Source organism: Cornus florida, unplaced genomic scaffold, assembly GCF_030987335.1.
Source record: "Cornus florida cultivar Cherokee Brave unplaced genomic scaffold, ASM3098733v1 CherokeeBrave_3.0.0_Hap2_Chr08, whole genome shotgun sequence".
Taxonomy (NCBI): Eukaryota; Viridiplantae; Streptophyta; class Magnoliopsida; order Cornales; family Cornaceae; genus Cornus; species Cornus florida.
In genome coordinates this window covers 40008067-40031630 of record NW_026775578.1, presented here as the reverse complement: position 1 = coordinate 40031630, position 23564 = coordinate 40008067, and the positions used below count along the sequence as shown (strand labels likewise).

General features: G+C 37.0%; 2 protein-coding genes across 2 annotated transcripts; both read right to left on the bottom strand.

The window, feature by feature from the left end:
- Positions 1-964: 964 nt before the first annotated feature.
- Positions 965-2191, bottom strand: LOC132270098 (uncharacterized). Its single transcript, XM_059771303.1, has 2 exons — positions 2119-2191; positions 965-1671 (listed from the first exon to the last, which is right to left on the bottom strand). Exons 1-2 carry the CDS (start codon positions 2189-2191, stop codon positions 965-967), a joined length of 780 nt encoding a protein of 259 aa, XP_059627286.1.
- Positions 2192-7290: 5099 nt separating this feature from the next.
- Positions 7291-22992, bottom strand: LOC132270097 (chaperone protein ClpB1-like). The gene is made up of 7 exons (XM_059771302.1): positions 22531-22992; positions 22241-22309; positions 21753-22081; positions 21319-21658; positions 20933-21135; positions 7913-8329; positions 7291-7797 (listed from the first exon to the last, which is right to left on the bottom strand). Exons 1-6 carry the CDS (start codon positions 22990-22992, stop codon positions 8311-8313), a joined length of 1422 nt encoding a protein of 473 aa, XP_059627285.1. The 3' UTR covers positions 7291-7797; positions 7913-8310.
- Between the last annotated feature and the right edge of the window lie 572 nt (positions 22993-23564).

The window sequence follows — 23564 nt, the reverse complement described above, 5'->3', positions numbered from 1 at the left end:
TTAACCGCAAAAGGCCCCATACCAATTAAAGATAACGCCACTATATAAACACTTCATATTTCCCTTACCTAAGTGATGTGGGATTGTGCACCTATAGCTCCCCCAGTGTGGTAGCCTACCAGTGCCTCGCACCCCCCTCCCCACGGCACACCAGCCCACAAGGTCACCACACATACTGTCTGCATTCGAAATTTTGACAACAAATTACATAAATATTGCTTTAAATTCTTTCATTCCTTACTACTCCCTCCGTCCAAAAAAGAGTGACATTTTCGGGGAATTGTGACACACAAGTTATGAGTCACAGTTCCCCAAACATGACTCTTTTTGGGACGGATGGAGTAATAAAAAGAATGATATATAATTAGAATAGGTATAACAATAAAATGAATGAAAGGTTTTTAATTAACTAGCTGCATGACAATATTCCCAAATCCTCAAAATTGTAACTATTCCATTATGGTATTGCAATACTAAAAATGAAAGCTACATATACCATATGGCTCTAACAACAGTATAGAAAATTAGGAGGCACTTGGCATCATTTTTCCTCCATTCGTAAATTATAGGTCTCTTAAAGGTTCAGACCAACAATATCCAAAATGAAATAATAGAAAAAGAAAAGAACAAAATTTAAATGTTGAATGTTAAAACATCACATGATAAAACCACTACCCTTCTATAATTGAAATGTTAAAAAAAAAAAAAAAAAAAAAAAAAAAAAAAAAAAAAAAAAATCACTTTTATGTTGAATGTTGAATGTTAACTTTCATTTTGAATAATAATAAACACTTTTAACACAAAATAAAATCAAAGCAATCTCATTTTGTATGTTAAGAAACACATGAATCTTGATGGTTTCGAGCAGTTCTTCGGTAGGCTTATGCTCTTCTGCCTCTGCCGCCTGGTATTTAGGTAGAGAGTTTTGCGATTGCTATTTTGTGGTGTCCTCAGAGGTTGCCTTCTATTTGTGTGGTTTATCGCCCTTCTGTGCTTCCTTTTGTGTCACCATATAGCATTCTTTGGCCTCGGCTTGATCTCCCCACAGGTTGCTGACTTCTTTTTCATCCGGAGACAAATATCTCATCATCTGATGTAGGGTAGACGACACTCTATTCATCCGATAAATCCACCCTCTTCCCATGATCAAGTTATAAGAGGGGTGAATTTCTATTAAAACGGCATTCTTTTTCAATATCTTCTTTGCGACAGTGACTGATAGATCTATCACCCTAATAGGATATACTTTTGTCCCATCGAATCCCAATAATGTGTTGGATGTGGGCTTGACGGATGAAGGTGTGATCTCCAGTTGTTCAAAAACTGCCTTTGTTATAATATTGGCATTGCTGCTGAGGTCTACCAGGACTTTCTTGATTAGGCAATTCGCCACCAGAAGGTTAATGACAAGAGGGTCTTCACGGGGGAGCTGTACTCTGGATAAATCCTCGTCTCCAAACCCGATCTTGGTACTGCCCGAGGTAATTGTGTTAACCGAGGATAATTTCTTTAGCTTATGGATTGCTCTAAGTCTGGATCGGTACACCTCTTCTGGCTCTTGATCTTCTCCCGACTTTCCATGAATTGCGTGAATGACCTTTACCTGATTTGCTTCTGCCCTCCTAGAATTTGCCTCATTTGGGTTTGGCTGTTCCTTCGGCCCAATGTAATCTGCCAGGTCACCTCTAGCTATTATGGATTCCACTTATCTTTGGAGGGTCCTACAATCATTAGTGGTGTGCCCATAATCCCTATGGTAGGCATAATGCTTACGCTTATCCCTCTGCTCCAGAGGTTACCGGATTGGTTGAGGGACTGTGAACCTTCCCTTATTTTCTTGAAGCAATCGGGCCAAGGTCGTTCTAAGAGGGGTTAATCTTTCCTCGGTCATCTGCCTCTTCTCTAATGGTTGGTCTGCCAGAGTTGGGGTAGGCTGACTCCTCAGGTTCTTGGAACTCAAGGCTTTCTCCTGGGGCTTATTCTCTACTGTGACGAGAGTAGCATGTTGAGCCCTGTTAGCTACGTTCTCCTCGAGTCGGACGTATATTTGCGCCCTAACATTAAGAGTTTACATGTTTGAGGGAAAGTATTTAACCAAAGAGGTATGGAACTTGATACCTTGAATCATGGCGATCTTGAATGCTTCCACAATTGTTGAAGGATGACAGTCCAGTATCTCTGAAGCTTCCATATTATATCTGGATAGCAAATCCTGTAGAGGTTCTCCCCTTTTTTGCCTGGTAGCGAACAGGATAGTGATAGTTTTCTTCTATTTCTTATTGTCGCAGTACTGTGCCAAGAACACAGTGGACAGAGTTTCATAGTTCGGAATCGACTTGTGTGGTCTGTTTTTGAACCATTCTAGTGCTGCTCCTGTCAGGCTAGTAACAAAGCTTTGCATATGAACGAGTCATTATGGTTATCCATGGCCATCTTCTGGGAGTAATGGTTGAGGTGCCGGGAAGGATCTCCAGTACCATCGAACTATGTGAAGGCTGGCATGGTAAACTTCTTAGGTTTTTCGACATAGTAAATCTCATCGATAAACGAGGTCTTTACCAGAGATGCCTTGTGCTTTTTGGTCATCTCCGCTAGTGTTTGGATCCTCAACAACCTCCTTTCATCAAAGGCTTCGGGGATGCCATTTTACCACACTATGAGTTTGCAGCTAAATTCGGCCTGCTCGTCATGTGCACGCTGGTGGGTGTGATTCTCAGAAGTTCCGGCTTCAGTTCTTGTCCTCTGCTCCCTCTGGCCCTCGCTGGCTCAGGTTTCAGCCGCTAAAGCTACAACGGGGTTAGAAGGGACCCTTTGGGCTCCATTTGGCAAGTTGGCATTGGCTGGCAGTGGTTGCGCTGCCATCTGCTCTATGGTTGTTTGAAAAGAGTCATTCCGTTGCTGAAGCAATGTGATCCGAGTCGTGCTGGCCTCATTTGCTTGCCGGAACGTCTCGAATTGTTGTAGGAACTCTTCACGCATCTTCTGCATTAGTTCCACTTGTTGATCGACTGCGGCTCCTCCAGTTGACATCCCGGAATGTAGTCGCATAAAAATTATAAATCACTGGGGTATATTTATATACGCTTCCCATAGACGGCGCCAAAGTGTAGGTGTAAAAATTCGTTAACTTTGAAAAGTCAAAGAATAGTAACAACACACTCAATGAAAACAATGCAAAGTAGAGATTGAGTTTTCAATGTATATTTTTATTGGAGGTATATGCCTCTATTTATACAATTTTTAGTGGTAGAATTGAGGTATAACTCACATTGCTTGCCCCCCACGATTCGTCCACAATTAATGATTTCCTTCTGCAATTCTTCCATACAAGGCTCCTTCTACATAGGACTCCCTCTATATAAGACTCCTTCAATATATGACGCTCCTTTAATTGTGTGATTGATGGACTCAAATCTCCGATCTCTATTTGTGCTAGGCCATAGACTGGGCTGGATGTGCAGGTCTGACTTGCCCGATAACCGAGCTTAGAAACAATTGAAGACTCCTTTGGGCTTGTCACGTTGGGCCTTTGAAGTTGGGTAACGCAAGAGAAATAGTACAAAACTCATCTGTTGACGTGGATGATTTTAAAAGGTCAGTGTAACTTACCCTTACAAATAAAAAATAAAAAAATAAAAAATAATAAAAAAAAAAATCTCTAATTCATGCATTTACAGATTAACAAACAAGGCATCTATTATGTTGCAACGCTTTAAATACCAACACATGATTTCTGATTTGGGGTCATTCACCTTTCCTAACAATAGCAGAAAAATATAACTTCAACAGTTCCTTATGCAGGTTCGTCCTCCTTCCTTCGACATAAGCCAACTCAAGTGATTATGCATAACTAGGGGTGGAAAAATGTACTCAAATCCAAAAATTCATCCAAATTTGCTCAACAATGATTGGGGGTATCGGGTGACTAGTTTAGTTGAATGGGTTATTAATAAATAAATCATTAATAAATAATATATTTAATGAATTGATAATGGATTAAGAGTGGATACCTACTTAACCCACCACACATGATATATTTCAAAATTAAATTACTTTGTTTCATTTTACCTCTTTCCTAGTTTATCTCTAGCCTCTCTAGTTCTCTCTCCACTCTTTTATGTCTCTCGTCTCTCTCCCTCTAGTCTTCCCTCTCCTCATTTATCTCTCGTCTCTCTCCTCTCATTTCCTGTCTCCTTTCTTTTCTCTTTCGGTCTCCTTTCGTGTTTCTCTCTCCTCTCTCCCGTCTCTCTCTCTAGCTTGGTGGATTAAAAAAAGGAAAAACTACATATAAGTAGTATTAAGAACTTTAAATAACAAATTGATCAATTTTAAAAGTTAGTTTTTCACATTGATTGAATTAAACAAAATAATTACAAATGCATAAAAAATTATTACTAAGGTCCGAAATGGCCTCACACTCTTATTACAAAATACAAAAATATCCTTCTTAAATTATCTAATTTCAAATATTAAAATAAATAATTAAAATTTAGTTTAACTAGCAAATAAAAATTCTCCATCTCTTCTCTTCATCGTCCATCGCCATTGATATCATCTTATTTGAAAGGTAAGAATTGAAAAGGAAAGCTCTACAAGTTTACTATGGCAGTGATGGTATATCATATAGAAGATTTTTCAATTGTTACCTAAAAGAAACTATTATTATTGTTAATATATTAGAAGATGTCAAAACGGGATTTATTAAGGATTTCATATTCTAGCAGTAGGGTAATGAAATATTGAAATATCCACTTGCTTTTCTTTTTTCTTGTCCAGAGGTCTTTAGTTGTTGTTCATTCTTCAATCAATTATAAAAAATCACAATAAATTTTGAGATGCCAAATTGATAACCATCTGGAAGAACCCTAAATTCATAAGATATAACATACTTCTAAAGCCTACAGAGTCCTAGATCTAAAACTTCTGAACAAAAATATAACATATTTATATTTATATGTGGTGTGAAGAGAGGGAGGGAGGGGGACCTAGAAGACCTGCGAAGTGGGCAATGCCCTGGACATTGGTGGCTGACTAAGGACGAAGGTAAGTGATAGAGAATTAGTATTCGCTAGTCAAAACTAATTTTTAATTATTTATTTTATTATATTGAAATTATATAATTTTGAGGAGGATGTTTTGGGATTTTGAAATAAGATTGTGAAGATATTTTGGACCTAAGCAATAAATATTAATGTGTTTGTAATTATTTTGCTTAATCCAATCAAAATAGAAAATTAACTTTTAAAACTGATCAATTTGTTATTTGTGGCTCCTAATTTTACCTATGTGTAGTTTTCCCTAAAATATATATATATATATATAGGGTTTGGAAAATTAATTAAGTGAACAAAAAATGACCCATATAAAATTTTGTCAAAGTAGAGTTGGATAACCTGCCAATTATTAAGTCAATAGACTCAATACACTACAAGATATATAGCACAGATTTGTTTACTTTTAGGGAGAAAAAATTACTTACTAATTGAACTTTTAAAATCTGAATTGTTATGTATTATTTCTATATTACCAAAGATGAAATCTGGGGCTTTCGTTAGGATTCTTCTATAGTAAATAACATATAAACTTCAATTATACATTTCTATCAAGAAAGCATTTCCGAAAAATACAACAATAATAATTATTATTGTGAATATTAAAAAAACAGTCACTACGAGAATAATTTTGTGAGTAGATTAAAATATAAATTTATATATAAAAAAAGTCATATACAAGCATAATTTTGAGAGTAGAGAGAAGGGAAAAAATAAAAATAATAACAATAATAAATTATGTGATCGGGTCAACGGGTTGTATGAGGGTTGATCAGCCCATTTGATACCCAACCCACTTATGACCCCCTATTGATTACTAACCCACTCATGATCAGCCCATTTATGACCAGCCCCAAACCCGCCCAATTGCCACCCATAACCCACCACTATTTGCTCCATCTGTATTTATTTGTGGATCTTCAAATGATCCCTAAATCAACTTCAAAACCCAACTAAAAACCCAACTATTTGACGTGTCTTCTTCCCTCGAGTAAACTCAACAACTCCAGAAATTATATATAAAGAACCATCTGTAATTTCTTCTTCCCTTCACTAAATTAACTTGAAAACCCTAGTGACTTTGTATCGAGTAACTGCATCTTTTTAAGGTCGGGATTTTCTTCAAATGGAGGTATTGGAAGGTGAACCACCAGAGAAAAAATGGACTTTTTAAGGTCGGGATTTTCATCGAATAGAGGTAGTGGGAAGGTGAACCACCAGAGAAAAAATGAAAACTACACATCGATCATTATAAATATAAGAAATGATAAATATATATATATAAACAAAATAAGACACTGGTAAAAGAAGATAGGCCAAAACTCTGGCATGGCACTGTATATCTTACTATTATATTTATTAAAATCATCATTCATAATAAACAGCAGAAAAATAAAACCACTCACTGTAAAGACAAACAATGCTTAACCAGTAGGAGCAATGAAACGGTGAATGATTCATAAACAGCAGAACAATAAAACCACTCACTGTAAAGACAAACAAAGCTGAACCGGTAGGAGCAGTGAAACAGTGAAGGAAGGGGAGGGTCACATTTTCTGAAACACAATCAAATAACATAGCACGTTGCTTCTACCATCCAAACACGCTGATTACTATTCATAAGAGAATTTAGGAGTTATGAAAACACTATGAAGTTTCTACATATGCATAGCTTCCACAAGTTCATTGGATACATTTAAATTCCTGCTAATAAGCTAACAATTACACTGATTCCGCATTTATTTATAAGCCCCTTCGAAAAAACAAGACACCTGATGATCAATGCACGATGGCTTATCTTCATAGAACTACACAAGAAGAAATTATTTTTAACGTCAGACTCGCACAATTATATTATGTTGAAAAGGAAAAATAGATCCGCAAGTTGAGTGTCCAAATGGATACTTACTGAATCATTAGCCATTTTGAACAAATGCCAAAATGCATTAGGAAATGAAAGAGGACATTTCTGTTCCAGATGAGGACCAGACCGCATTGACAACCTGGAAACATTCCTCAGTTCCTCACGAGCAACAAGTCGTGAAAGAATTGCCTTGTTTCCCAGATCCGAGGCAAAAATGACTATAGTGTTCCTGAAGTCTACTGTATGTCCTCCATTGGAACTAAATATACCATGATCAAGGATCGAAAGTAAAGCACTGAAAACAGACATGTGAGCCTTTTCTACTTTAGAAAAGAAAATGACGCTGTGGGGCCTCATTCTGACGGACTCTAAGAGTGACGAACCATGTTGCTCAGGGCCACTATCCAAATATACCATAAAAGTGATCAGTCATGTGGTAACAATAGAATGAAACATACACACGGGTAATTTAAACATTTCAAACAACCAAGTGACAATAACAAGTAATGTTACTACGGAAGATCCAACGGTCCATTTAAGAACAGGAAAACTGAATCTGATTCTGTGTATTCAGACAAGTCAATATGAATAAGCAGGTTCATCCCATCATCAGCAATGAGATGCTTAGCAAGACAGTCAACTAGATCTGCTTCACCAGCTCCCGTGACACCCAAGAACAGGAATAAAAATAGGTCGATGTGGTAGATCATGCTGTGCATCAATAGAATTCAGTAGAGTATCTAATGCAACATCAACTGCCTGATGTTGTCCCACCACTCCACTCAATCTCATCTTAAGTCCCTGCACTTCACTCTTAGACCTCTTGCTAAGACTTTCACTCTGCTTAAGCTCAACTTCCTCATTTAAGGAGTTCCCATTAACCTACAAGAATACGTTGAAAAAGAAGAATGAAAAGCAGATGCATTAATCCAATGAATAATTCATGTGATTTTAATCAAAAGGAAGACCAGGTCATAACTAAAACGGTTATAAGTACCATTTTGTACTCATTGAGCATAATGTCGACTTCAATTGCATTTTTTCTGATATAATCTAATGTCTTAACCAGCGCTTGAGCAACCTTTGCAACACAGTCCATATCTGCACTAGCCTCTGCATCTAGTAAATTCATCAGTTCAAACAAATTTCTTCTTAACAAGTAGATCTTGTTGACTCGTTCTTTCTCTTTCAGATACATAGCTCTTAATTCCCTTAAAGATTTTCTGCACTGCATCATAAAAAGATTTTCCGCTGGATAGCCATCTTTCTCCAATCTTAAAGACAACTCCTGTTTTCCCACCAGTGCATCAATGTAAATCGTGGCCATATCATCTATCTCATTTTTTGCAAGCATATCAGCTAACAAAGGGACCAAATTCTTCTCTAGCCAAAACCTCATAGCATATCCACACATCTGATACAATAAGAGAAGCAATAATACGAGTCCATAAAGTTGAACACCTCAAAAGACAAAACGCGTGTCATGCACAATTAACGTGTCTCCAACCCTCATATTATTAACTTGTACTGACAGTTTATAGCGCTGTTAATCAGAACAGCTGAAATAAATGAAGTAACACATACAAGAATTTCCTTAAAACCAAAGTCTAATGTTACTCAAATTCACAGTTGAATCTTTTCCAGCCTACTTTGTCTAAATGGAGAAAGTTCAGAATTGAGGAAAAAGAATTGACAAATATACAGGTAAGTTGAGATCACTAAGAAGTTCAGCATTTGTAATCATGTCATTAACAAATGGGAGAAAGTTCAGATCACATCAAAAGAACAGAGATCATGATTTTCATGTGGTATAACTAACAAGAATAAAAAGAACACAAAAAATTGATGCTTTTAAACTTTAAGGTAAATATGGGTCATCTATAAGAAAAGCAGCTTTGAACAATGGACCCAAGCGAATGAAAACACACACACACACACGCACGCACACAAACAACAACACAGCACATCACAGAATGTGAGTCTCGGCCAGAAAGAGAGGAGGAAAGGAAAAGGAAAGAAGAAAAAGGGAAATCCCAGAAGATAGGTTTCCAGTCTTAATCTTTTAAAAATTATTGTTCCAAATTGCCAAAAAATGTACTCCCTGTCCCACAAAAAGTGTCCACTTTTACTTTTTTGGCTGTCCCAAAATAATAGACCCAATTCAAAATCCAATAAACTATTTTTTTAATATTCCTAATATACCCTTCTTGCCTTGAAGTTATAAAAACATGTGGTCCCACCATAGAAGGGTATATTAGGAAATTCATTCTCTATCACTATAATAAAAAATTTTAAATACTAATCTCATAAAAAGTTAAGTTCCCAAAACGGGACACTTTTTATGGGACGGCGGTAGTAATTTTTAGATGATTGATGCTCTGTGAAGATATGAAAATTGTTGAAAAAGGTTGCTAAGCCTTGAACATAGCCTTGTGATGGAAACCTGAGCCGAACACTATGGTTTAGGACTGATATTTACCTGACTTATAATTGTTATTTGCCTCTGAAATTTTGAGATACTGAAATACACTAATTGAGGAGATTGTGTAATTTTGTTTGGCTTACTTTAGTTAAATTTGGAATGATTTATGAATTTTTGAAGTTGTATAAAGCTGGTTGTTGGATTGTTTTTACATAGCAGAAATTTCCCCTGTTGTCTGGCTATAATGGATCGGTTTATGAATCTTTTTTCTTGGAGTTCCATTGATGATATTCCAGTATAATTTTTTCAACATTGCTATAGTTATCTCTTTTTTCCTGCAACTATTAAAGAAAGTTTGCTTCAGTGTTATTAGGAATAAAAAATAAAAAATTCTCCATTTTAAATAAAACCCGAAAACCTGCTGGGCTCTTTGAGCTCACCCCTTTTTCTAAAACTTTTCAGGTCCAAGCAATGATAAGCAGGTCACGGCTCGGGAGTGAGGTGGTCACTAGGGATGTAGCTTTTGGAGACATGGGATTCAGATGAGTACTGCTATAGTGCTATGTAAATATTGGGGCAGTATAGTTTGGAGACTGGTGTATCTCCCACTTTTTGACACATACTTGGATTTTTGGTATTGTATAATTGTGCATAAACTAAGGACTTTGTAAATGCTTAATAGTAAGGGTACTTTGATAATGAAACATGAGCTATGTTACATGGACTCTGGTACGTGTGTAGGACACGGGTATGTAGCCATGTGTCGAACGTCTCAAATCTCCAAACAGAAGAACACACGGACATGGCTGAATATTAATTTTATATTTTTCTTTTAGAGTAAAGTAATGCTTTTATCTAATAAAATGTTCAATATAGGCATTTAACTCATTTTAAAGTAATAATATAATATAATTGAATGACTGGATATGCTTTTTAAGTATATGTCCAACCAAAAGTATCGGACAAGTATCCCATACCCATGTCCGAGCAATAGGTGTCTGACACGAGTACTTCATTCCTTTTGAAGAGTATGAGTAGCTAGATTTTTTTTAGCAATAATTCCAAGTGACGCATTTGGTGAATTTTTCGCGCTCCCCGTGGAGCGAAGTGTGACATTCTTCGTTCTATATTTTATAATTTTCATTTGCACGTAATAAAATAAATCAAAAAGTTTATGAAACCAACTTTTGCCTACTAAAAAACTTATTTTTTTTCTATTAGTTGGGGTCAAGTTCGAGGAAAAACTGCCTAATTTAAATTTTCAAATTCAAATAAGACTTGTTATTAATTTGTTAAAAGATACATAACGTGATAAAACATATTGTTGGGAATTAATTCCCTTCATTCGGCCCAACGGAAGCATGACACAAACAAGCACACAAAATAAACACAATAGTTTACATGGTTCGGCTGAACTCACCTACGTCCATGAAGAGAGTTCCTAACTCAGTTAGGTGAACAAGTAATACAAATCCTTGTTTGGCAAGTCTTGGTCCCAAATTCTATCAATATTTAGGTTTCCTTTTGAATCGTATTTTGTATGGTAATTTCTTGTTTGACAAATCTTGGCCTTTAAGGAATTTCTTGTATTGGGCTCTGAAGAATTTCTTGTAAGGCAAGTCTTGGCCTCTAAGGAATTGTGTTTAAGCCTCTATAAATAGAGAGGGCGTTGTTTGGAGAAGGTAGAGAAGAAAAAAAAAAATGGAATGAGTGAGAGTGAGAGTGAGTGAGAAGATAAGAGAATGGGTGGGAGTAGAGAGATGCCCTAGAAGAGTAGGTGGCTATTCTTTACAATTGTGTGAAAATAGAGAGACACCCCAAAAGAGTGGGTGGGCATTCCCTACAGTTGTATATTCTCTTTTTGATTCATTATAGTGAAATTTTCTTCTATCCATGGACGTGGCCCTAGTTTTGGGTAAACCACGAAAATATTGTGTTTGTGTGTGATTATCTATTTTGTTTGCTTCCGTTGTTCCCAACAAGTGGTATTAGAGCCAAAGGTTCATCGTTGAGAGTTTGTAAGAGCTAAGGATTCGGCCTAAGGAGTTCAACAATTGGTTGATTTCCATAAAAAACGATAACAAAAATAGGTGACAACTGAGTTGGTAAATGGACTAGATTGTGTTGGAAAAAATGTAGTCAGCGGATTAGTATTTGTGTTGTCATCATTCTACATAACAAGAACCTATCTTTTGTGAATTTACAAAAAAGAGGGCTGCAAGTTACATCAATTTGTCACAACTGTTTTGCTGGGGATGATTCCAATGAGCATTTGTTTTGTCATTGTGGATTTGCTTCAGAGATTTGGAGAGGGATTTTTGATATGTTGCACATTCAGGTTCAGAGGTTTACAAGTCTGAATCACATTGTTGACTGATTTTTGCAGAATACTGTGTCCAAGTCTTTCAAATCCAAGATCTTAAATGGTATTTTTCTAGTTACCATTCGGAAGATATGGTCCATTAGGAATGCTATGCTACATACAGGAATACAAGAACATGTGGTGCAGGCTATTATTTGGGATGTAATTACATTTCTAAATATTAGTTTAGCTGATCTTTTGATTGTATTTGAATTGTAATGTTCTTCTTTTGAGATAGGATGCTTGCTGGAATTGGAATGTCAATTCCGTTTTCAAAGTTAGGAGATCAGTCTCCTATTGTAATTGTACTCTTTTGAATATTTATAAAACAAAAAAATAATCCATTCAAAAAAAAAAAAAAAAAAAAAAAGAGTTGGTAATCCTAAATCAAGGTGGAGATTTTTTGTCAAGGTGGAGAATTTTCTCCAAGGTGGATTTTTGTGGGGGATGTCTCCAATTCTTACTGGGTTGGGTTTTCAATTGTAATGGTTTGATAATGTCTTGTTAGACTTGGGCCCAAAGTAATTGTACTTGAGCCCCATGTCATTGCTTTCCTTGACCAAAAAATATTTTTAATACCTTTTTAGCAACAAATTTTACTAATTTTATAACTAATTTTTTTAGAAGTTGTATTTAATAACGAACAAATTTTTTTTTTTTTTTTTTGATAAGTAAAAATAATATTAAAAAAGGCGTTCAAAAGGAGAACGCGTCCCAATTACAAAAGTGGAACCGGAGCTAAGGCCCCAAAGAATCCAAAAAAGTAATTAAATCATATGAAGAAGAACAAAAGCTCCTCTTCACATAATTGAAGAGAGAACGAAGAATGTAAAGTTTGACCGTTTCTGTAGGCGACTCTTTTCCTTCAAACATTCTGTTGTTTCTCTCCTTCCAAATGCACCACCATACGCTATGTGGTACAATTCTCCAGAACTCGTGAACATCTCTTCTCACTCGACAACCTCTCCAAATATGAATCAATTCCTTAATAGATCGTGGCATAACCCAACACATGCCAAACAACCCAACAATAAGATTCCAACAGTCAATCGCCACAGGGCAATACAAAAGGAGGTGGTTAACGGACTCCTCGCCATCCTTGCATAGACAACAGCGATTAACTATACAATTGCCTCTTTTTCTCAAATTATCAATTGTCAGAATCTTTCCCCACATAGTAGTCCAAACAAAGAAAGCCACCCTAGTTGAAGCCATAGACCGCCAAATAGTTTTTCACAGGAAGTTTCGATTAACAAAATTTGACAAACATAAGAACAAAGATCTAACTTCGAAACGACCACGAGAAGAGGGAACCCAACTTAAAACATCATTACCTCTGCCAACGCCCTCCTGTCGATACAGAAGATCCAAAAAACACATACCTCGTCCATCTCCCAATCCTGAAAATGGCGCTGAAAATGCACATCCCATATAATCCCGCTGCTATCAAGCCGATAGCAGTCGACTATGTAGGCGTGTTTATTAACGGCAATACTATATAATCTTGGAAAAGCACGAGAAAGTGACTGATCCCCACACCAGAGATCTTCCCAAAACCAAATGCAACGTCCGTCATGGAGTTTGAATTTGATATGAGCCGAAAAAACATCCCATCCTTTCCGAATAACCTTCCACATCCCTACTCCTCCCGCTAGGGTAACCGGACGCGTAGACCAACCTCCAGCCTCTTCGCCAAACCGACAAGAGACTAGCCTGCGCCATGGTCGATGTCTTTCCCTCCCAAATCTCCATAACCACTTACCCAAGAGAGCTTGATTGAAAGGAACTAAACGTCTTATACCAAGTCCACCCAATTTCACAGGCTTACAAACATCCTCCCATTTGACAAGGTGGTACTTGAACTCATCGCCCTTACCACCCCAAAGGAAATCCCTTTGAATTTTTTCAATCCTGTCTGCAATGGAACAAGGGATTTGGAACATAGAGAGAAAATAAATGGGAATGCTTGACAAGGTGCTCTTTATAAGAGTAACTTTACCCCCTTTTGACAAGTATTGCTTCTTCCAACCTGCTAATCTCTTCGTGTACCTGTCAATCACAAAATCCCAACTCCCCACTAAACTAGAAGAGACCCCTAGGGGCAAACCCAAATAAGGAATAGGGAATGAGCTCACTCTGCATCCAAGAACTGCAGCTAAAGAGGAAATATCCGGAACATTCCCTATTGGGACAAGCACACTCTTTGTCACATTGACCTTTAGCCCGGAAACTGCCTGAAAACAAGTCAGAACACACCTCAAGTGTCGAAGCTGAGACACATCAGCATCACAGAAAACCAGGGTGTCATCTGCAAAGAGTAAATGGGAAATCTCCATCTGATGGTCTAAATCTCTACCCACTCTAAAACCCTTAACAAAACCAAGATCCTCTGCCCTATGCATCAGTCTACTTAACCCCTCCATAACAACAAGAAAAAGGAAAGATGACAAAGGATCACCTTGTCTTATACCTTTAGAGCAACCAAAGAAACCGGCGGGAGAGCCATTCACAAGAACTGAAAACTTGACAGACGAAAGACAGGTCTCAATCCATTTCCTCCATTTACTTCCAAACCCCATTCTTTGTAACAAATAGAGTAGGAAATTCCAATTCACATGATCATGTGCTTTCTCGATGTCAAGTCTGCATAGAACTCCAGGAATACCACTCCGCAATTTGGAATCCACACATTCGCCAGCAATAAGAACTGAATCAAGAATTTGTCGTCCGCCAACGAAAGCGTTCTGGGAATCCGAAATAATTCCATCCATAACTTCCTTCATCCTTAAAGCGAGCACCTTAGCAATGAGTTTGTAAATGCAGCCCACCAAACTAATAGGACGAAAATCCTTTATATCTGAAGCACCTCCCTTTTTTTGGAATAAGGGCAATGAATGAAGGATTAAGCGATTTCTCAAAGACGCCAAAAGAATGAAACTCCTGAAAAGTACCCATTACCTCATTTCTTACAACCGCCCAACTTTCCATCAGAAATCACATAGTGAAGCCATCAGGTCCCGGAGCTTTGTCCCCATTACAGCTTGAGAGAGCTTTAAGAACTTCTTCTTCAGTGAAAGGATTCTCAATCCTATCTCTATCAAGCTCAAAAATAGCCTCAAAATGGAGACCATCAAGTTTGGGCCTCCAATCTAAAGGCTCTGTGTAAAGCTTCTGATAAAAGGAAGCAATACCGTTACGCACCTCTTCCTCTCTCCACAACTCCTCACCATCCACCCGAATTCTTCCAATATGATTACTCCTCCTATGAGCGTTAGCTAACCGATGGAAGAATTTTGTATTCCGATCACCTTCCTTTAACCAAAGAGCCCGGGATTTTTGTCGCCACGAGATCTCTTCCATACTAGCAATCTCAGCAAATACCGCCTGACAAGAGACTCTCCTGGAACGAAGAGATTCCATATCCCTTCCAGCCTCCTCAAGACGATCAATCTCTGAAAATTCAGCAAGTACTATATTCTTCCTCCATTCCAAATTCCCGAAGACATCCTTGTTCCCGAGAAATGGAGGAATTCTATCCTTTATATTTTACTATAGGGAATGGGCAACCGAAAAAATTTAGATAACAACACAAAACACACACACGTATACACCCAGAGAGGGAAGGAAAAAAGGAATAAATTTCTCTTTTTGCCTTTATGTATATTTAAAGTATTTTCCCCAATGTTAAAATCTATGCCTTGTATAAACATTAGACTTCACCAGAACCACAAAGGTATGCAATGTCACTTGGGTGCTGTTTGATAAAACTGAAAATTAAGTGCTGAAATATTAAAGAGCTGAAGTTTTTAAGTGGTCATTAAAAATAATTATTTTTTGAAACCTTTTTGAATTTTCAGTGATTAACATGATGTCTCTGTCACTTAATTTTACCCCACTTTAAGTGGCGCTTACCGTTTTCAGTGATATTCAAATTGCATTATCAAACACAATTAATTGGAAAAGCGCTTAATCCATTCAGTATTAAGCGCTGAATTGAGTTTTCAATAGCACCTTAGTCTCTCACCTGCAGTAGAATGATGACGCAGCAAAACTTATACCACTATGGGTAATGGAGGAGGTTCAATTGTGATAGAGATGAAAGAGCTAGTAGTAACGTAGCTGCTAATATACCAAGGGCTACCAGAAAACTCCTTCAGATCACAAAAGTAGAGAACAAGTTATGCCAACAATAAGACACTATGATTCTACATTGTTCCTATGACTCGGGGCAGCGAAACATGCGTGTGTCTAGCATGAACTATGTAGTTTATAACAAAAGCCCAATCCTGCTAAATTTGGACAAAAATTATGGAAAAGTCTCCTTTAATATTAACAAGTCTATTCTAGTTGGACAAAGGCCATCTCCACTAGCTTGTAATATGCCTAGAGTATGATATTCATTTCTTCATTCAGAAAGACCCATTTCCACATTCTACATACAAATTAGTTGAGCCAATATAGGATCGAGGACAACGCTTTAAGATTCCTGCTTAACTATCTCAGTCCAGGCGTAGTAAATTCATTCCATTTTTGTGTAGTGGGTTCGAATATAACAACATGAAATGGGTGAGCTGGGAGTCTATGCGTCAACCGACAAAGAAAGTCCTTTTCTTCGCTTCTCACTCCTCTTCTTCGAGGTCCATTCCTATTTTTAGTTTAGCCCATTAGAGGCATTTACTCTCAACTTGCCATTGCTGTTCGGAAATCGTCCTCTGGAAAAAGGGCTGTTTATGATAGAGTCGGAACCATCTATTCGTCTTTCTAGTTTAGCAAGAGGGAGGGGTCAGAACAATGTCAGGTTCTGCCCAGTACGTGCTAGCTATTCCTCCACTTCGAGATTCACAGATTCCATTGCACTCTCAACACCTATAGGAGGCATCCATCTCCCGAGAAGGTGACTACTCTTTGATTTTTATAGTTGTGCAAATATGGAGGATCTAAGATGGGTGTGTCCAACATTACTCTTAGCTTGTGTTTGGCAGAAGGAAAGGGAAATGGAGGGAAGAAAGGATGGATAAAACAAGTTAATATTATTTGGTTAAAGGGAGTGAAGAGAGAAAGCATAGGAGGGAGAAATATCATAGTTGTTAAAAGCGCGCCTAGGCTCCAAAAAAGCCCCAGGCTCGTCAAGGTTCAAGTAGAACGCCTCAACCTACTACAGGCCAGGCCCCTTCAATCAGACTCACATAAAGCCCTCAGGCTCACTCTTTTTAGTAGGCTCCAGGCTCAAAAAAGGCGTGCCTTGTATTTTTTAATCATTTATTCGTATCATTTTCTTTTTTACTTAATGACTACTAAATTAAAAGGTACTATATCATATATCATATTGTTTAACCTTATGAATATTTGACAAAATTCATAAATTTATGATTCACTACTAATATTAACTGCAATTATTGCTTGATTATGAATATATATAATAATATCTGTTTAAATATGTATTATTATACACACGCACCTTACTTCGATCAGGCTCGTGCCATATACCGTGCCTAACGCTTAGGCTCCAAAAGGCCTTTGTCACCTTAGTGCGCCTTAAGCCTTTAACAACTATAGGGAGGATAAAACAGTACTCAGGCTAACCATTATGTTCTCATCCAAATATGGGAAGAAGTAGAGAGCGAGAATGATTCTTGTTTAATAAAAGTGAAAGACATTCTTAACTTCATATAAATGTATTTATATATTTAAGGGTATAGTGGCAACATAACAATATCATCCCTCTCCTTCCCTTCCAACCAACCAACCAATCAACCAAAAGAAGGGATGAACATGATCCTATGAAGCACAAATACGGATAAGGGACATGGGTATAACACGATTTGGATTGAACGATATAGCAATTTATTAAAAATATAAAAATAAAAATAAAAGACATGAAAACAACAGGGATAAGTCAAAATAATAATAATACCATACATTAGTATATATACAAAAAATTAAATTTTGTTCATTTTATCTGCATTATCATGAATGTAATTACTAATTTAAAGCAATTAACCCATCATATACTTCAAAATTGCATTAGATTCTTGTTTTTCAAAAAATTATTTGCAAAACTGTCGTATAAAAAGTATCAACACATGTTCCAATTGTTTTCCTTCCAAGTCTTAGTCGTGTTCTTGCCGTTCAACCAAGAAACAAGTATTCAAATTTCAGGACACTCCTAACTGTACTCTACACATGTTGGCTCATGTCCCACCCGAATCCTTGTCAAACACGTATTCGACACGACGACAACAGCTCTAAAGGAAGTTTCCATACTTCCTAGACATCATTCATTTCTCTTATGATGCCTCATCCAGTCATCCATCTCTCCTACCCCACTTCCCAAGAGGCACGAACATGCCTAAAAGGTCGTGTTGCACAAACACAGGAACCCATGTCAAACACGCCAAAAAAACTAGTCAAAATATTTTCCTTTTTGAACTCTCCACGAACACGCCTTGAACATGTGACAACGGACACACCGTGACCATGTGACAAGCATGCTGACACAAAATGTTTTTTAAATGTAATTAATCAAACAATTCTATTTTGATCTTTTTATGGCAATTACTCCCTCTATCCCAAAAAGAATGTCCATTTTTCCTTTTTGGATTGTCCCAAAATAATTGTCCACTTTCCTTTTTCAAACAATATATTTTACATCTTTCCATATATGTCCTTGAAGTTTAAAATTTCAAACTTGAATATTCAAAACTTAAAAGGGCAAGTTAGTAATTTTCCGGTGGGACAATACACAGCCCACATCCCCTAAAAAATTTCTACTACCCAAAAAGGACCTTTTTTTTTTGGATAGAGGGAGTACTTGTTTTAGGCTTGGAGAGGCTGTACAGTGGGGGCCAAGCTCGTGATTTCTAGAGGGTCACGCCTCTGTGTCTAGTGGTGTTTATGGCTTAAAAGAAATAAGAGATCCTTTGAAGGAAGGGATACTCCTATTGGTGTTATGAAGTTCTCCATTATTAACACTCTATTTTGTTGGGTTCTAGCAAGAAATTGTACATTCATGGATGAGATAGTTGATTTATTGGACTCTTTTAAGAGTTTAGAGGCCCTATTTGGCCTTGTGTAGCTTTAGAGAGATGCGTTCTCCTTTTGATAGCTTTTTAATACAATCTTACTTATCAAAAAAAGAAAGAAAGAAAGAAAAAAAGCAAGCTTCTTATGGAGCTTGCTTGAATATTTGTCAACACTAGAGAAAACAAATTATTATTCAACACTTGATCAATTCTGGGACAAAATCAGACACAAAGACATTACGCATCTAGATATGTAGGTATAAAAACATTTAACATCAGCTGGCTTAAAAATACATTGGCTAATGTTACACCATAGGTACTTGAATGGTCCCTGAAATACACATACTTCTCGCAATAAGGCATTAATATAGGCCATCAAAATAAGGTTTTGTTCTTCCTCACAAAAGAAATTCTCAGATATTATATATAACGCTAACAATAATATTCCTATATTTGTGTCCTCATCCTATTAAACCATTTCCAACCCCTAATTGGAAGCAGTAATGTAAACTGAGGTAAGAGGAAAAGAAAGAAAAAAATTAGAAAAAAATAAAAGAAGAAGTCTAGTAGAGTATGCTAATTCTCAAAATAGCATCAGGAAAAAGTATTATGGAGCAAACATAGTAGCACCTCCATGTCCATGGTCCATAAACTTCACCTAATTTAATTCATTCACATTCGGGCAAAAACCTCACATGTTTTAACTTGTATAAAAATAGCATGTATAACTTTCAGGCATAGATTACCATTGCAAAATTTGTGTGATGTTAGAGGCTGAAAAACAATCTACAAGACGCAACCCAACACCGTACATCCCAAAAACAGATTAATTATAGTTGATTCTTCTCCTCTTTTCTTTTTCATCCTAAAAAACAAAAACGATAAATGTATAAGTACTACAATTTTAAATGGTTAACCAATTCTTCCCTATGGATCATGTGAATCTGATGCAGCATCTGCTGAACCAAACACGCTCCAGTGAAGAGCAACAAGAATCTCTAGATGCGAAATAGAAAAGTACTTCTCTAAGCATGAGTTTGTTGAAATTAAGCTTAAATGAACATCTCCATTGCATTCATCTAAAAACTCTCACCCTAAAGTTTTCACTTCATTTGGTTTCGATATCTCCTTACAAATTTCACCATTTTTTTCTGTGGTCAGCACAACATGCTCTGGATCTTTACAATCCTTCAAAACCCTAATACCCTTCTCGCTTCATTTGCTTCCACGCTTGAATCCCTTACTCTTTTGCTGAATTTTCTGAGTAACCCTAAACCCACCCACAAACCTTCCTCACCAGACACGGATCTTCATTATTGTTCGTGGTGGAATTTCATCGGGAAAAACCATTCAATGGGCTCCAAAAACTCATCAAAAACTCGCCAACATAATCTCGCCGGTCCTCTTTCAGTCCCTGTTGTCGTTAGGGGAGAGATGTATAGAGAGAAACTGAGAACCTAGGGAGAGAGGAAGCCAGAGAAAACGAGGCGAAAGCCAAACGATAGGTAAAAAGGGGTTTATATATCCCTCCGATTTAAGTGTGCAGTAGCCAAAACATATGAAAGCAACTCATTTTACTTTCAAACATATGCTATGTGTTTTGTGTTGTGTTGGAGCAACACAAAACATAAAAGTATACCCAAACATGATTTCACTGCCATTTTCATTATTTTCCAACAAAAAAATATATATATCCCCAGACGAGGCCTCATTTTTTCTTTCTATATGATTCTCTTTCCTAGTAGAACTATCTTTCCTTTTTTTCAACAAAGCCCTAGTTTTAGAAATCCTACTTAAGCCATCTCTCTCTCTCTCCTTTTCTTTTTTTATTTTCTTTCATTCTTTAAAAATCTTCAACATTTTGTTTAGCTTTGGATTCAGACTAAAAAAAATTATAAAGGAAATTTAAAATATTTACTTACACATATTCTCTCTTTCCCTTTTTTCTCTAATTAAATAAGACAATTATCGTTGTAATTCATTTGTTGTTGTTAAGGGGAAATTTATGCTCTTAATTGAGGAGATGTAATATTAGTCTTACAATATATCATCACATACACAAAATATTTATTATTTGTTGCGATACCGCCGTATCTGTGTCAATTTGCTATGTCGCCTGTGTCATATCTGTTCTGAGTAGCTCCTTTCCATACAAATCCCCATCCCTTCTATCAAACTGGCCATTATATTAGACAGAGAATAGAAACTTACTTGATGCCAATTTGGCGTGCACAAATATGATGGAGTGCAGCATCAGATGGGTATAAAATCAGTCTTTTCTCGGTCATGGTCCTCATGGCTATTTCCCTGAGCTGGAGCCTGGTAGCAGCCATATATTGCTCAAAACGATGTTGCTTAAAGAAAATCACATCATCCAGTTTTTGAAACAACTTCTCTCCAAAATGTTCTCTAGCCTGAGTTACAGGGAACAAACATCTCAGCATTGGAAGAATTTGGTTAAAAACTAATGCACAAAAAAGTAATTTGAAGTAATTTATTAAAAAAAATAATTAAATAACACAAACAAAAAAAAATCCCCATATGTGCTGCTTGAAACCAATAGATTTACATATCCTCTCCTTATTTATACAACTTACCTCCCTCAGAAGATCAAAATAGATGCATCGATGCCCTATTTGAAACGGACCAGGAGATGGTAAGTCTTTCAGCGAGTGTTCTCGAATCCTCTCTGCGCATTTGCAGTGCCACAATTGGACTTTACCATCCATAACATTCGATGTCATAATAATCAGTGTTTTGGTGAAGTCAGGGGTGCTTCCTTGGTCATTTGATACTCTGCCGTGGCTAATGATCTCAATCAGAACATCAATAACAGAAGCATGAGCCTTGTCAACATTGTCAAACAACACTACGTTATAAGGCCTCACAATTTTTGTGAGCAGACCTTCTGTGGAACAACCTTCATGATAAGAGGAACTGAAGAATCGAACGCAAAGAAAAACAATTAGCCCCTTATATATAGGATACTGAGCAAAAACAAACAAAAGAGACCATCCACACAGATTATAACCTGGAGGGAAAACCAAAGAGGCGTGTAACAGATTCTGAGTCTGAGTAATTTGACAAGTCGATTTCTATAAACCTTTCTTTGTCATCAAAAAGTTGCTTGGCAAGAGCTTGGGCAATCTCTTTCCATCCCGGTGCAAGGCCATTTAAAAATAGAAATGATCCAATTGGGCAAGAACCATCTCTACGCCTTGACAATGCGTTGCTAATAACAAATGGAACATGTTCTTGTCCAATTATCCCTTCAGCAAGTCTTGGTTCGAGGCCCTGAAGTGGCGGCTCTGGAAAATGAAGAAGCCATGAAACAGGGATCCCAGTCAGAGGACTCGCTACCTGCATGGCCCGTCATTGAAAAATTGATAAATACCTCTGCAATTAGACATGAAGTAACAGTCAGGTTTTGCTTAAAATTTCCGTGAATCGTAAGCATGAGCTCGTTTACAAGGGTACGAAGATGTTGAACAAACTCAGAGAATGGGGTCAGGTCCATACCATTCGAACCTTCCATCTCCTGTAATCGTGAAACCAAAATTTGGTACGTTTTTTCCAGCATGACTGTGTCTTCAGACCTCTTCATGGATAACATTGTAGGCTTCCACTTCCTCACAAACTTATCCCACTTAACCCTCAAATCTTCATAATCCTTTTGTACCTGAAGCCATAAAAATAATAAAAACCCAACCCACATTGACTATACACACACACACACACACACATATATATATATTCATATTAGTTCTATGAAAGCTTTGCACGGTCAGGAAAAGAAAATCGGCACTTACATGAGGAATCCAAAGCTTCTTAGCAGAATCCTTCTCTCTATTGATTTCCTCCCATTCAACAAGTGCACGACACAATGAGTATTCGTCAAAATCCAAAGCCTTCTCTTCCGCATTCGTGTCTAGATCAAGTCTCAATTTCACACAGGCTTTTTCCCCCATCTCCACCGCCATCTTTTCCAGTGCAGCCTCCAGATGGTCATCAACTACTTCATTAGACAACAAAACCGAAGAAATGCCAGGAAAACATAAACGACAGACATTATATATCAGTGGCAACCAAATAGTATATTTAATTTCAATGTATAAGAAATCAGTGGAGGGAGGCCAGACAAACCAACCATCAGAGTATCTAAGTGATATAGCATCGGTGTGAATTTCAACAGCATAAGTGGTCTCCAATTTCTCCTTGTATACCACCTCAAGCTTCCTCGGAATTTCAATCATCCATTGTTCCATATCCATTGTTTAAAAACCCTAGATCAATTATTCACACAATAATTGCATTTACATTAGAGGATCAACTTTTTTTTCCTATATATTTGTGTATTTAAAATATATATATGTGTGTGTATAATATGATAATCCAGAAACGTGAATCGAGTAGTGTGCGTGTTCGTACGCATATGGATGAAAATTAAAAAGAATCAACAGTTCAGTAGAGAAGACGATGCAAGTTTTCGGGAGAGAAGAACCGAAAGAACCGTGTATATATATATATGCCCTTCCGAGCCTAAATTATAATCGAAAACATGAATCAGACACTGTATTTGTGTCGTACATATATGGATGAAAATTTAAAAGAATCAAAAGTTCAGTAAAGAACAAACCAAAATCAGATTTATCAGCAGTGAAGTTACTGAGGAGATTCTATCTTTGACTGAAGAAAAAAAGAAAAAACTAATTAATTTAACCAGCCATGGCAGTCCAAAATGAGAGGGGGAGGTTTTGATAATGGGTTCTGAGAGGGTTTCCTCTGATTTGATGATAATTGTGAGTCTGGGAAGAGATTAGGGTTAAAATTTTTTTTGGAAGTA